This window comes from Notechis scutatus, chromosome 3 (genome assembly GCF_049901735.1).
Source record: "Notechis scutatus isolate UNSWTSFEM ecotype Mainland chromosome 3, rNotScu1.2, whole genome shotgun sequence".
NCBI lineage: Eukaryota > Metazoa > Chordata > Lepidosauria > Squamata > Elapidae > Notechis > Notechis scutatus.
In genome coordinates, this window is record NC_142011.1 from 71,245,571 (window position 1) to 71,260,324 (window position 14,754).

Below are 14,754 nucleotides of genomic sequence, written 5' to 3' on the forward strand. Positions count from 1 at the left end.
TATGTGTTGGTTAAGCAGTGTTCTGTTAGTTCCATGAGGTGTTTGGGTAGTTGGTATTTGTTATTGATGATTTCTAGGGTTTCTTTCACTGGGACTTGAGTGAATAGTGAAACCACGTCGAAACTTACAAGCAGATCTTATATATAATCTTATATATAACCCTGACTACATCCTTGCTACAATTGCTGTTGAAGCCACCCAAATGTTACACAGACTTGCTTTGAGAAAAATGAAAAATACAATGTCAGCATCAAGTCAGAGAGTTGTCAGCTGGCTTTGGCTAGGATCTGGAAGGCTGAAGTGTAGAGTTGTAATTGCAGGAATGTTCCAATCTCGGATGGCAAACCTCAGATAAAGAATGTTTCCAAGCAAATACAACTCAGGCAAACAAAGTCACTAATCTATGGATAAAGGAGGATTAGAGAGGGGAAGTAGACATATGTTAGACTTTATATATAAAATGTATATGTATATGTATACACACACACACATATATTGCTTTGACTAGTCAGGCAGTAAGATTGTTACAGGCATCAGGTCTTATTTACTCCATAAATAATAGAATTCATATTTAAAGCACTTAAATGTAATTTGATTTATATGCCATTTTTAAAATTCAGCTACTTAACCCATATCTGCTAAGCGTTTCTATTTACTTAGCTTGCTCAACTAACATTGGTAATTGGTTAAAACTTTTTAATTTTGCTAATTAAAACACATTAGCTGCATCATGAATTTTATTTTGATATGTTCCCTTTTGTCTTTTTTATTTATATTTGTATTAACTGGTTTTTGTAAGCAGTTTTAACTATTGATATTTTTAATACGCCATTCAGATCCATCTTCTGTGAGATGGGCAGTGATAAAAGTTTAATAAAATAAGAGAATAAAATAATTTTTCCACTATACAAGCTCCTTTCTTTACTTTCATAGTTATAAAATAGAATATAATATTTCTGCTCCTTTCAGAAGACTCAAGGCTCACTGGAAAAGCTTGTTTACATTAGAAATGGTTCACATAGTGGAACATAGAAAGGGAATGAAATAATGTCCTTTAAATTCTTCCATTTAAAATTCAAGTCTGTAGATGTACAGTAATGCATTTTCTAAAACATTCTTTTATACACAATATGAGTTATCACCATAGGTTTCATTAAACAATCTCTTCAGCAATTCTTAACAATCTGATATTTGCACATATGTATCATAAATAGAAAATACTTAGAATGAAAACACAAACAGGAGTAAGATGAGGAAGATAGCCTGAGCAATCTAATTCTACTAAAGCAGGGCTGTCAAACTTGTGGCCCACAGGCCAGATGCATTACACGCTGGCCATGCCCATGCCTGGTTTAGCAAAGGGGGAAAAAGTCCCAATACGTCACGTAATGCTGCCGTGATGCCGTGAGTTTGACACCCCTGTACTAAAGCAATATAAAAAATGAACAACTAACTTAACCATAACAAAGATGTGAGCACATATGGACAATAGAGGGCCATTAATTACCATTTCAAACCATTAGAAAGAATGAATGAATTATTGCTTTATGGCTGTATAAGCAATATTGTTCATTTTTTCTAATCAAGAGTTCAATTTCTGCAATAAAAGTGAGACTGGCAATCATGACCTTTATGGCCATGCTTCATGCTCACTGTTCACAGCTGTGTTATTTAACTCAGCATTAATACATACAACATATAAATAGATTATATACTGACGATCAACATTAACACAGTATTGTGGTATTCAGAATACAGTATGTTTTTTTTAAAAACAGTGCAAAGAGTTACAACACGTTTGTATTTATAATTGTTACTAGTATATTTGTTTGCTATTGGTATATTGAATATGCTCTTCATCTGTATCTTATTAAGCATGAAAAAATGGAACTATTTACAATTTTGGAATTATTTTGTAAACAATGGCATTTATAAAACACACTTCAGGATTAATGAAAAAAAATTCATAAAATGCATACTTGCATGAATGTGCTTACTGAAAGATTTCTAATGTACACTTTCAAAAAGTTTTTTAAATAAATATATAACTGAGGTACAGATTAACTTTTCATGCTAACGTGTTTGGACTTTCTCAAGCTAAGTATTGGCTGTTTAATTGTAGGCTTGTGATCGAACAAGACAGCTTCACTTTCTGAAGTTGGAAATCTGCTCCGATAAATCTCTGGATATTCCTTCTGGAACTGTAAATCAAAACAGTAAATCATCATGCACGTTACAATGTTTTTTAGCCAAATGAACTAACAATTCTTGCAACTAACTTGCAACTAACAATTTGCAATTCTTGCAAATATTTATGCCTAAATCACAAGTACCCTTAAATGTACAATGTAAACTTGTACATATAAATGTAAATTCCTACTTCTGGTCATGCACCTAGATAAAAAATCACGTTGCAAGAACTGTCTGATATTCTATAGGCCTACCTCTTTACCTGTTTCAAAGGTTAAAGAATAAATTATTTAAAAGCTCATTATTTGTGTGTGTGTGTGTGTGTGTGTATGTATAAAATAAAGATAAGATTTATAAAAGATATGGGCAGTGATTTGCAATGGTTTTCTAGCTGAGACACTAAACACAACAAGAAAATTGGAATCAGAAAACTGTATTGTCGGGTCTTTTCTCAGCAACCAGTGAATTTTTATTCAAGCATCTCTAAATTTAAAAGCAGCCAAAAACCAGAAAGAGATGGCGTGTGTGTGTGTGTATACGTTGTGTATTCTGACAGAACTTGGAACAGAAACAAAAGTTGGTTGTGACCTTTCTACCATACTTAATAAGGAATAGTTCTTTCATTTATGTATAAAATGACATAGCAGATGCATTTCATGATTGGGAGTACTAACATATTCATGTGAGAATCAGGAATCATTGCTGTTCCTCTTAAATGGAATGTGTACATATCTAAAGCTGCCCTTTAGATATACTGGAGTGCAATCCCTAACACATATGTCCAACAGTTTTACTAATTCAGAATCTTGTGAGTTGTAATCCACCACATTTAGAATACATGCTGCTGCTATAACAGATGTCAAACTTTAAAGCCTAACTATGTTATAAAACACTGTAACGGACCTTTAAATGAAGTTTTTTCAACTCTTTGGAATCTTCACAAAGAATGTAAGAGGGAAAAATAAAGAACAGTAACTTAAATGCAGTGGCTTAAACTCTGCTAATTTAGAGCCAGACTTGAGTCATGAGATTTGTTTAATACATTCTAGGACAAGTATAATCTATGAACCAATTTGTTCAGAAAAAAAAAATCCCTCCGTAATAAGCTCTGCCATAGATGTTCTACTTTGCCACAAAGAAGATTACAATAAACTGTGTCAGGTGAACTTGAATAAATCAAGTAAATATTTAGAAAACAATTGTCTAGTATCATATGCAAGTTTTCATAATATGTTCATCTTAAGAGTATTAATAATGTCAGAGATGATGCTAACTGCAAAACACAATGTAACAATCTAACACACACTGGATTAAGAGAATGTGTAATCCCAAGAGTAAAGAGCATTTCCCCAAACTCTAGTGGTAATCTCTAATTTGCTCTTAACAGGCAACCTGTGGCACTTCAAGTAACTGCTGAACTATAAATTGTTCTTGAGGAAGCATTGCCTGTGATGAGATATCTGGAATGCCATAGATTGTTTGTTCCTAATATAACACAATGTGGCAGAAAATTTAGTTTTCAAAATGCCCTGCCATTTAGTCTGATTCTATGTGTCATTTTTAAGATTGCAGCTCTGGAAAAGAGGATGTTGTGTTTACCCATTATGGGTTTTAACACAACAGTTTGGGCTGGGGTAGGAACTGTCATCCTGCCATAGTAGAAAATTCCTCCATGTTGTACTCATCCAAGAAGATTACAAAAAGAGAGGACCAATAATTTTTTCACCACCTTTAAATGAGCTGATGTCACCTCATATCTTTAACAGTGATACAAGCCTGGTCCAGTATAATAGCTTGTTAAAGGTTCTAGCAGGGGACTAGATAGTGGAAATCTGATATAATGACAAATCTAAAGCAATAATTTAGATCAAAGTTATTCTTGACAAAAAGTAAAGATTCTTAAGACACCACTATTGCAATTGCAGTCTAAGTCCTTTTTGCACCACAGTAGTTAGAGTGGCAATAAAAAGTGGGACTGTAGAAAGCTTTAAAAAATAATCTAGCTAAAGGGATGCAGCCCCGTTTTCTACAGAACACATTTATTACCAGAAAAAAATATTTTTGTTATCCAGATCTATCAAAAATAAACCAATCTCCCAAAATTACTTGAGGCCTTCTTGCCGAATAATGATGTCTAAACAGTTCACCGATCTCATTACCTGTTTAAGTTTTTTCTTCTTCTCTTTCAGAGATAAATTTCTATCTTTAATAATGTTTTCCAAAAGTTCAGCTACTGCTGCCTGAGATACAGAAATCTTCTGTTCGTCAAATTCCTGAGATGTAATCCTCATGCAATAGGAATAACTTGGAAATATGGTGCTCAGTTCTTCTTCAAGACATTCCATCTGCAAGCAAGCAAAAGCAAACAAATGGAACAGGAAAGACAAATGGATGACACCACCAGTTCTGGCTAAGAGCAAGAACTTTAATTCTGAAGCTCTAATCTGGGATCTAAAACAGTGGCTAGTGAGAAGATCTCTGATAAGCCAGAATTCTCTCACAATTTAATATAAGAATAAGATAAACATGCTTAAAGCAGCTGAAACATCTCAGGAGAATACGATAAGTAAGAAAATAATACGAAATGAATTCTACAACTAAAATAATTTTATTTTGATACAGGAACCTGTAATTGCAATTCTTAGCCTTCAATTCACTAATATACAACAAATGCAACTTTATTAAATTCCCCTGATGGCATTAAGAAAAAGCTGGAAAGTCACTATCAACTGAACTATCAAAAAGCACTTCAGATAAGATGAATCATTCCAATATCGAAATATATTTTAGGTTCTAAGGCTTACATTTAATGAAGTCTGATTTACACACTAGATGACATTTCATAAGTAACTTAATTGCTGCATATTTTTAAAGGGAAAAAAATTATAAGATTTAAGATATTATCTGAAGCATATTTTCATATACAGATGTCATGGTAGGTTTAGAGAAGTTAAATAAAATTTCAAAAACTCCTCTGCTTTTGAGATAGCCTCTGAACAATTTAATGGGCCCAATTATGAGTTACTGAACTGCTGTGTGCATCTGAGTGTACAGAATTTCAGAAAATTAAAAACCTTGGTAACTGATTCTTGCTCATAACCAGTTAGACTAAAAATTTATTGAAAACCAAACTGAATGATGAATGTTATTTCCACAAAATCTTCACTAGGAACTAACTTATAACAGAACTCTGGCAATCTATAGTATTACTATACATTCAATAATGGTTTATATTCACATAAAACATTTTTTCAACGCCTGTTAAGCATGAATAGAGTCTTATGGTTTATTTGAATCTTGGTGGTCAGGATGCAAATTACTGCAATTGTTAATTTTTTGTTAAAATTGTTCAAAAGTTCAAGACAGCAATGAACGGAAGTTCACTCTTCATGTATTACATTGCAAACTGGCTATGGAAAATAATAGAAATGCCAGATCAGATAAATCATATCTGATGGGCATAAAATAATCTATTTAGAACAAAGTCTCAATATGGGGAAATACTGTATATACCGGTAACATTAATGCAAAGCATTTTATTTAAATCTGAAAAGTAGCAGTAATGGTCAGACAAGTTTGAAGAAACAATTCCCAGACCATGGCTATTAAAGCAAATTATGTATGTAACTCTGACTCAAAAGATGTTAATAACTGTTTTCCTTACCTGAGTAGTTTTTAATGTTTCAATGTGATCTTGAACTGCAATTTGTAAATATATAGGGACTTCTAAAATTTCCTGTTGGTGATCCATTAGAAAGGAAACTAATCTTATGGCAAGCCACTCATCTAGATCCACTTCTTTCTCACAGCGCAGTATACATCGAGAAAATGTCTGTATCATCTGGAAGCATTTAAACATACAGTTATAAAACACCAAGTATTAAAATAACTTTCTGCTATAATAGAGAACACCATATTTGATTTTTAGTATGCAAAAAAAAGTACATAGCAGGACAGCATAGGGCAACACTAGTTAAATTTTCATTAAATAAAAATTACATTACATTTAATATTGTTGACATAATTAATCCCCATATGTTTTAATATCTCTTTTATACATATACATTAGGCGGCAAACTTTGAACCGTCTCTAAGATTTCACTCAAGGATTTGGAGTGGGCGGGTGGGGGCTGCAACACATCCAACTTAGCATTTTTGGTGTTAATTTGGATGTTACAAGCAACAAAGAACTGCATGCAGAAGAAAACAGAGTTGCATGTAGGTAATTAAACAGACTGTGGGAGGACAGGTGAAATGTTTCCTGTCGCTTCTGTATCTAGTACTGAAAGTGTACGTGGCTAAAGAAGATCTCCCTTCTTTGGACCCTTACTTACTAAAGAGATTTATTTATTATATTTATATGCTGCCCATCTTACTCTGCAAAACGTTCTATCATTAATAAAATGTTTATCTATGAATCTTTCTAGCACCAGCTATGAAGGTATCAGCTTGGATTGGTTCAAAACAGATTCTGAACATGGAAAATGGCATCATGACAACTAATCAAAGCAGCTACCTTCAGTCTTCAGAATCGGGGCCAGCTGCTGGAGGATAATAGTAGGAGAAGTCTACTGCTGATGCAACCAATTTCAGGCCTCACTTTTGAAATGAGAAAGCCAAGCAAGATAGGACAGCAGAACTTATTTTTGCCTTAAATTACCAGTAAATACTTGGGCCCTTCTCTGTCAGTCTATACAAGGCCATTAAGATGTTGGCAGTTGATCTGGCATGCAAGACAAGGCAGGAAGGTTTTTATCTATGAATACATTTGTCAATGAGGCGACATGAATACCCTCTTAAAAATCATTACGAGAAATAATCGTACCAAAGATCTAGTGCCTATTGAATCATGAAGTCGTGGCATATCAACATTTTCACTCATCCGAGAGATCATGCGCAATAAAAGTTGAAGTTTTCTGCGATTTGGTGGTGGAAGCAATAGACAGCAAATCTGCAGAGCTTCGATTGCAACTCTTTCTAAATGAGGCTGCAACAAATCTAGAAAATTATTAAATCAGAGCGGCATTATTTTTGCAACTTTCCTAGAAATTAAAATTCCCTTTTATATCATTAATGCAAGTAAAGTCTGATTGATGTGCATATTATTTATTTGTTGGTAATCTAAACTTTTATCTAGAAACATAAGATAACTTACATGGGGATTTTCCTTAATTTTATCCCCACACTAATTCTGTGAGGTAAATTGGGTTGAGAAAACTACTAGCCTAAAATTATCTTCCATGGCTGAGGCAGGAATTGAAGTTAGGTCTCCGTAGGTCCAACACTTTAACCACTATTGGACACAGCCTCTCCTATTGTCTTCCATCTATTTAGCTGCTAAATGATTAGTTATTTAAAATCACAATGCAAAAGATTCAAGTTACTTAATGTCATTTGAGTCATAGAAATACCAGCATTGGCAAGAGAACATAAACATACATTTTGCATTAACATGCATTCTAGAAAATACTGATGCTTGCAGAACAGATAGTATTAGCTTAAAAATTCTTTTACCTTCACAGGCTAATGAGTCACTTAAAATACCAGGATTGGCAAAATCACCCCCCTTTAAAAAAAAAAAAAGCAGATAAGCAAAGCTAGTTAGTACAAATGCATACAGACATGCTCCACAAAGCAATCTTACGTGATCTGCCAGTCAGCATAAAGAAGCTGGGAGAAAACATGTATTCTGAAAGCTGTGTTGCACTTTTGTGGAATCTTTTTTTGATGGCCATATCAGAACCCACATATTTACTTCCTGTTTTAAGAGCCAGTTGGCTAGTGCTTTGAGTTTTGGGACCAAGGTTTACTCGATGTGGTTTAACTGTGATCTCTGCAACTGGAGCGTGCATGGCACACTGTCTGGAGTTTTTAATTCCATATAGACTCCGAGACTGACAAAGTTGCTTTGATTCCAGGTTGCCACTAGATTTCTCTCGGTCAGGAACACTTGATGCAGGAACTTCCTTGAAGCCGTGAGTCTGTTTTTCACTGTTATCCAAACATAGATCCAATGCAGAGACTGGTTTACTCTCACAGTGCAAGAGTTTGTTCTCATTACTTGTCAGTGGCACAATATGTATTCCAGATCGAGAAAATTGTTTACTACAATTGCTTGAGGTTGTATCTGCAATTCCCTCCAAAGAGTGACACCTTGCCTTAAGCCTCAGAGGCAGAGCTTGTTCATTTTTCAGTTGTGAAAGATTCTGACAACTGCCACCTTTTTGTACATGAACAGTACCACTTTTACAAGTCATGTTATGGTGCTGAAAATTCATACTGCATCCTATTTCATTTGAATGCCTTTTAGAACCTTTATCAGAAGTCTCAGATTCATCTTCTTTGTCAGTGTCACGCTGAAGCAAACTTAGCAGAAGATATTCGGTTGACTTGAACGAGTTTAAATGGCAAGGTTTTGAATGTACCAAATCGTTCTGGATACCAACATTTCCACTGGATCTGTTTGGGATTGTGATGTAGCCACACAAAACTATCAGAAAATGAAATACAAATTCAAATGCAGGCAATTTAGAAGCACAAGCAACATAATCAGAAAAATTAAAATAGAGATTAATGTTTAAAAGTTAGTGGTGTTGAAAGACTGTATGTTCAGTCAAAAGGTATTCAGAAACATACATGCAAAGGATAGCTCACATATGCAAGTGTACATAATGAATCATATTATGATTAGCAGTCTGCACAAAAGCTAAGATTATATTATATATAGTAATTACACTTTATACTTGATAACTTGTTCTGTAAAACTAGACACACTTCTTTCCAAAATTAATATACGGTTGTAGTATCTTAGGTCTTCTCAACTATATACCGGGATTCTGCACCACCCTGATATGAATGGATACATACCTAAGATCTTCACAAATAATTCATAATACTGAAAAGTAAGCAAAGGTTCAGAGAGACTAAGAAAATAATCAGCAACTGTTTTGAACACATCTCGCTCAAAACCCGTGTATGTTGGCTGACTCAGGTCATTACATCTAGGCCCTGAAATGCAAGAGGAAAGAAATCTCAACAACACTGATCTCATGATATTTCAAGTCCTACGAATAGCAGGGCACTGCTTTTCTAACATCCTATATTAACAATTCATCAGATGAAATATTTATAAAACTAAATCGGATATTACTGGATACAAGATCTTATCAAGATCTATGTATATATGATATAGCAAAATCACTAAAACCTGTTCCTTATAACGAACCTGTTATAAAGAACAGGTTCACTGAAACACGCATTATTTTTGATGCATGTTTTTCATTATTCTATATATTATATTCTTTTTATTGGCACTTTATCTCACATTCATCTTCTAAATTCAGATACTGTAACATTTAGAGCAAAATAATTTAATGGAATCTACAAGTATAGTCAGGTCAGACGAGGAGACCGCAACTCATTGGTAGCCTCACATTACAATGAACAAGGACATGCATTCAATTTTTCAGCTACTAAGATTGCTGGCCGAGGAGGTACAAAGATACCCAAGGAAATGATTGAAGCTGGGAAATGGGTCCTGATTTACCATGAGCTTATCAGGTACTTAGGAGTCAAGGACTTGACAATATAAGAAACAACAGCCAATGACTTAGTAACTGGCCCTTAACATTCTAATCAACAACTAAAAAGTGACACACAACTATACACCACATAAATATTACACATACAAATAGCCCAAAAGCTCAGAAGACTAAACCTCTGGTCCTAGTGACCAACCCAGATTGGATCCTGCTACAAGTATAGTGTTCACATTATTGTTTACTTTTCTTCTTTTTGCATTGTATTTTCCTTATATACTTCTAACTTACAGTTTGCCAAACACTTCATAGCTGACAATACCCAGTGAGGAAAATCTTCTGCAAGAAAAGAGGGAGATAAAAGATTTACCAGCTATTACTTTTATACCCAAACTACTGAAACTTATTTGTTATATTTGTATTTCATCACTCTTCCAAGGATTACAACAGCACATACAGAAAATGCTTAAAAAGCATATAATTGTAAACTTCATATTTACTATACCACAATTCACTCATGGCTATTTTTTTGTGATTGAATGGGAATCTGAATGTAACTTACCAGTTCCCAACACTGATTTTTAAGGATAAACATACTTCAAATAGAAAATTGAGAAGTGAAACACAATAGGTCAACTTTTTAAAATTTTACTCATAATTTTAAACTGCATTTAAAATTAAAATATCTATCAAAATGCTAGAATCTCTATTAATGACATTATAGTTTTCCTGTAAATGAATGCAGATAAAGCTTTTATGTTTAAGACAGGTGCCTACATCCCCTAATACAAGATACATCACACTTTTGCTCATGTTTAAGCTGGACATAGCTTTAAAAATTACATTATAGCACTTGCCTGATTTATCTTGCAGAAAAACAACTCCATGTTTGGTTGTATTAGTCATGTTATATATTATGTAGCGAGGAATTATTTGTGCTGGATGCAAGATGTGTTCTAAAGAAGGTATACCTAAAATTGTTTGCAAACTATGAAGAGGAAAAAATGCAATCAATTCAGAAACCTTTTCTCAGCAATTCTCAAGGAAACAGGTTTGTAAAAATTCAATATATCTTGCTTTAGGCAACTAAAAAATGGTTAAGAATTACATTTTACATAGCTTTGTCAACCAGCCAAATTATATACCATATATAAGATTTGACTGAATCATGGGGTGACCAAAAGAGATAAACATTTAATATAGCAGAAGAATTATTATTTTGTGGTTCCTCTTTAGCTTTCATTTAGTCTAGTTTCATTTAGACTAGTCTAAATTCTAGAAATGTGCAAAATTTATTATTCTAAATATGGAATATTCTGGGGAATAACAAATAATGCTGATCCATCTGTTTTGGACATAAGTAAATAGTTTTCTCCAAGTAAATGTTTTTGGAGAAGTTGTTTGTAAATCTGAAATACTACAAACTACTTTCTATACTGGAAGGTGTAAAACTGATAAAGTAGAAAGGCTGAATTGGTGAGGTCTGGGGGAAAAAGGATACTCCTGTGTTCTACAAAATGGCCCATTTTTGAAAAGTTTTGTACACAATTATAAAATTCCCTGTATTACTTAAAGCATCCTAGGGAGAGAGCATTAGTAAGATCACAAAAGGAAAAGACTGAAAGCTAACAAACTCATTTTACGGTAAGTCCAATAGCAATTTGATGAAGTTCTATACCAATACTACAACTAAATAGTTAAAATGATTTCATTTACCTATTTAAGTAATTTAAATAAAGAATTTTTTATGATACAGTAGAAGTGTAGTAACACAAGCTTTTTTCATCTGTTTGGTATGTAAGTTTTCATAAATTTGATTTTCAAAATATTATGAGAGCAAGTGCATATAACACAAGTTTATATATCAAGAAATTGTCCTGAAGAGATACTAGAATAATCATTTTCCCAGAAATTGTTATTCTTATTTCTAAAATCTATGGGAAAAAGGAAATACATCTGTTACTTACTGTATCATAACAATGTTTCGCCAAATTTCTTCTATATCTGCTTGAGTTATTTGTCTATCATTCGCTACCCATTGTTTATCATCTTCATATTTCACATTTTCTTTGTTGTTCTGCAAATATGGAATTACAAGCACCTTGTAAAAAGCATGAGACTTTTATTCAAAGTTCAGCAGAGAATACTGGTAATTTTAGTCCATAATCCATTTTTTTGGTCCCAACTAAGCTAGCAGGAAACTGCCAGCAGTCACAGTGACACTTGCTTGTAGACCAGATGACCTTTACAATACTTATTTCAAAATGCAGCAGTAAACTTTGGAAAGTGGAAACCATTACTTGCCATCTTTTTTTTGGCAGAAAGGTACATATAGCCCTCAATTTATGACCTCCAAATTTGAGCTCCCAATTTCCATTGCTAAGTAAGACAGTTAAGTGAGTTTTGTCTTAACTTACAACCTTTCTTGTCACAATTCTTAAGTGAATCATTGTAGTTGTTAAGTTAGTAATATAGTTGTTAACTGAATCTGGCTTCCCCATTGACTTTGCTTGTCAGAAGGTCGCAAAAGGTGATCTCATGACCCCTGGGGCTCGGCAACTGTCATAAAAGCATGCTAAATTGCCAAGTGTCTGAATTTTGATCATGGGGATCCTGCAACAGTTGTGTGAAAAATGGTCATAATTCACTTTTTTCAGTGCCGTTGTAACTTCAAATGGCCACTAAATGAACTTGTTGTTAGTCGAGGGTTATCTGTAATGCGTAATTTATACAAAACAAATAGAAACCTTATATGACTCAAACCTCATTATTTGTGCACAACAGTTGGATATAATTGTAAATAAAATTGGCAAATCAAGCTCACTTTTGGTGGGCCAAAACAGAAACAAGTGCCTAATCAAGACAAATTATTACATAGACCTTTTAAAAATGATCTATACTTGTTAAGTTCAAGAATAATCATTTTTTAAAAGATTGCAAAGTCTACCCAGAAGAACTATGTCTTCAGGATCATCTAAACCTGAGGGAAACGATACTCCATATAAACACTTCACCTTGATAAGGCTGTCCCAGTTGTTTAGGTATTAAACTGTAAACACAATTAATCAATAATAGATTACCTGACATTCCTGAAGGTTATGTTTTTTAGGAGTTCTCTTGGAGTACTGAGGTAATTTAAACATGCTTTCTGTTTTTTTGGGTACATTATGCAGGGTTTCTTTCAATGGATATCGACGTGGCAAAATTTTAACAGGGGAAGCTGAAGGAAATCTATAATTTGACACAGGAAATATCAATGTAGCAATTTAATTGATATGTAACAAAACTCTTCACAGAGAATTTTGTCCTTTTGCAAGATAGATTGAAGATAAAAGAGTATTTGGAAAAAACCAAAAATTTTCAAATACATCAAATAAATAATTTTCATTAGGAAAATAGGTATATCCGTCACTTTTTGGTACTAAAATATAGATTGTGCCATTTTACAAGATACAGCACTCTTGGTACAAACAAAGCATTTATTATATTGGGTTACTAAATTTGATCTTTTGAAACAGATTTTTAAAAATTCCATATTGAATTTATGGGTAAAATATATAAATATCTCTGTTCCAGTAAGCCACAAAATAAGGAAACCAGTCAAACTTTTACAGTCAATATATGATCATTTTCACAGATTCTGTCAATAATTCTGTAAATTACCTGTACAAGTTATGATTGTCGTCCAGATTTTCTGAACCCCATCTTCCTTTTATGTCCTCAATCACATGATTTTTAAGAAATTTCCTTAACAGCTGAATAGTTTGCTGCCTAGTAACTTCTGGACCAAAATTAATATTATTCCTGAGTAATGCATGAAGCCAGTCGATTGCTTCGGCAGCAGTAAAACAATTTCCATATTTTCTAAAGTGTTGTCTGTGTTTCTTTTGTGGCATTTGTGCCCGAAAGTATTTAGTAACTTCATTCCACTGTAAGTCAAGAGAAATGAAATTGTAAAGGGAGAGGACACAGAGAAATAAAACACACATTCGTTTATATATCAAATTTATGCTAAACCTCTTTACGTTTTCAAGTTATACAGTGCAAAAAGTACATACAATGGTTTGTTATTTTTTTTTTTTACAAACAGTAATTTTAATATATTTGACTCTTGTGTTGCAACCAAGACTTTACTAATATTGAGTAAAATCTTCACTTCAGCTGTCGAATCTGGTGAAATCTTGTTACTACACCAGGGCAAGTTATAGGGCATGAAAAGACACCTGAAGACCATTTAGAAATGCTCTGAAACGTGGATTCTCATGGAGAGCAAAAGAAACTCGGCTGAATCCTGATGTTTTGGGGGTTTTTTTTGCACTAGAGATTTGCCTGATCACCGTCCAGTGACGCTCCTGTCACCGATGCCAACGTGAATTAAAACGTGAACAAACCACATCTTCGGAGCACCTCTCCAGATTGGCCCGTGGATTAGGATTAAGTTTGTAAAACTTTCACGGACTGCGCTCTACTACAAGCCAACACTTTAATGTTGGGCTCGTACGTCAAGACAGGCGCACATGCGCCCAACACAACAGAGATCAATGAACTCCCATAAGAACTGGCTCTCCAGAAAGCACCCTCCCCGCTTTTGTTTTGTTTTTTACCAGCTTGGTGGCGCGATAAGGTCCGGGAGAGACCACCCGATTCTCCATCGCGGCTACAACATAGCGCAGCCAACGAACACAACGGCCAACGGCAGCTGTGAAAACGTCCACACAACTGAGCAACCGCTGCCTGGAGGTTTGAACTGCGTTCCGGAGTTTCTGATTGGTGAAGTTGCGGGGCCGCGTGACCCAGACACCGGAAGCCAGGTGCGCGTGCTCGGAGGTGTCACGTGGAAATGGGGGCGGTTATAAAAACGGAGGAAAAGTGTGTGTGTAGGGGGCGGGGGCGGGGCGTTCCACTTCAGTTTCTTGCGTTAACGGAACGCGGGGTGGGAAGTCCCGACTATTTGCTGATCAATTCTCGGCCCTTTGGCTAAGATCGAGTGTAGGGGTGTGTAGAATCTCAGGCTAGCTGAAGGGCT

The 14,754-nt window shown here is 34.5% G+C and overlaps 1 protein-coding gene across 1 annotated transcript; it reads right to left on the bottom strand.

Annotated features, from left to right (window-relative positions):
- Positions 1 to 502: 502 nt before the first annotated feature.
- DEPDC1 (DEP domain containing 1) lies at positions 503 to 14,485 on the bottom strand. Its single transcript, XM_026665684.2, has 12 exons — positions 14,333 to 14,485; positions 13,392 to 13,657; positions 12,809 to 12,959; positions 11,696 to 11,805; positions 10,586 to 10,716; positions 10,020 to 10,067; positions 9,058 to 9,198; positions 7,835 to 8,680; positions 7,016 to 7,188; positions 5,855 to 6,031; positions 4,350 to 4,535; positions 503 to 2,201 (listed from the first exon to the last, which is right to left on the bottom strand). The coding sequence occupies exons 1-12, from the start codon at positions 14,378 to 14,380 to the stop codon at positions 2,061 to 2,063; spliced, it is 2,418 nt and encodes an 805-aa protein (XP_026521469.1). The 5' UTR covers positions 14,381 to 14,485; the 3' UTR covers positions 503 to 2,060.
- Positions 14,486 to 14,754: the final 269 nt, after the last annotated feature.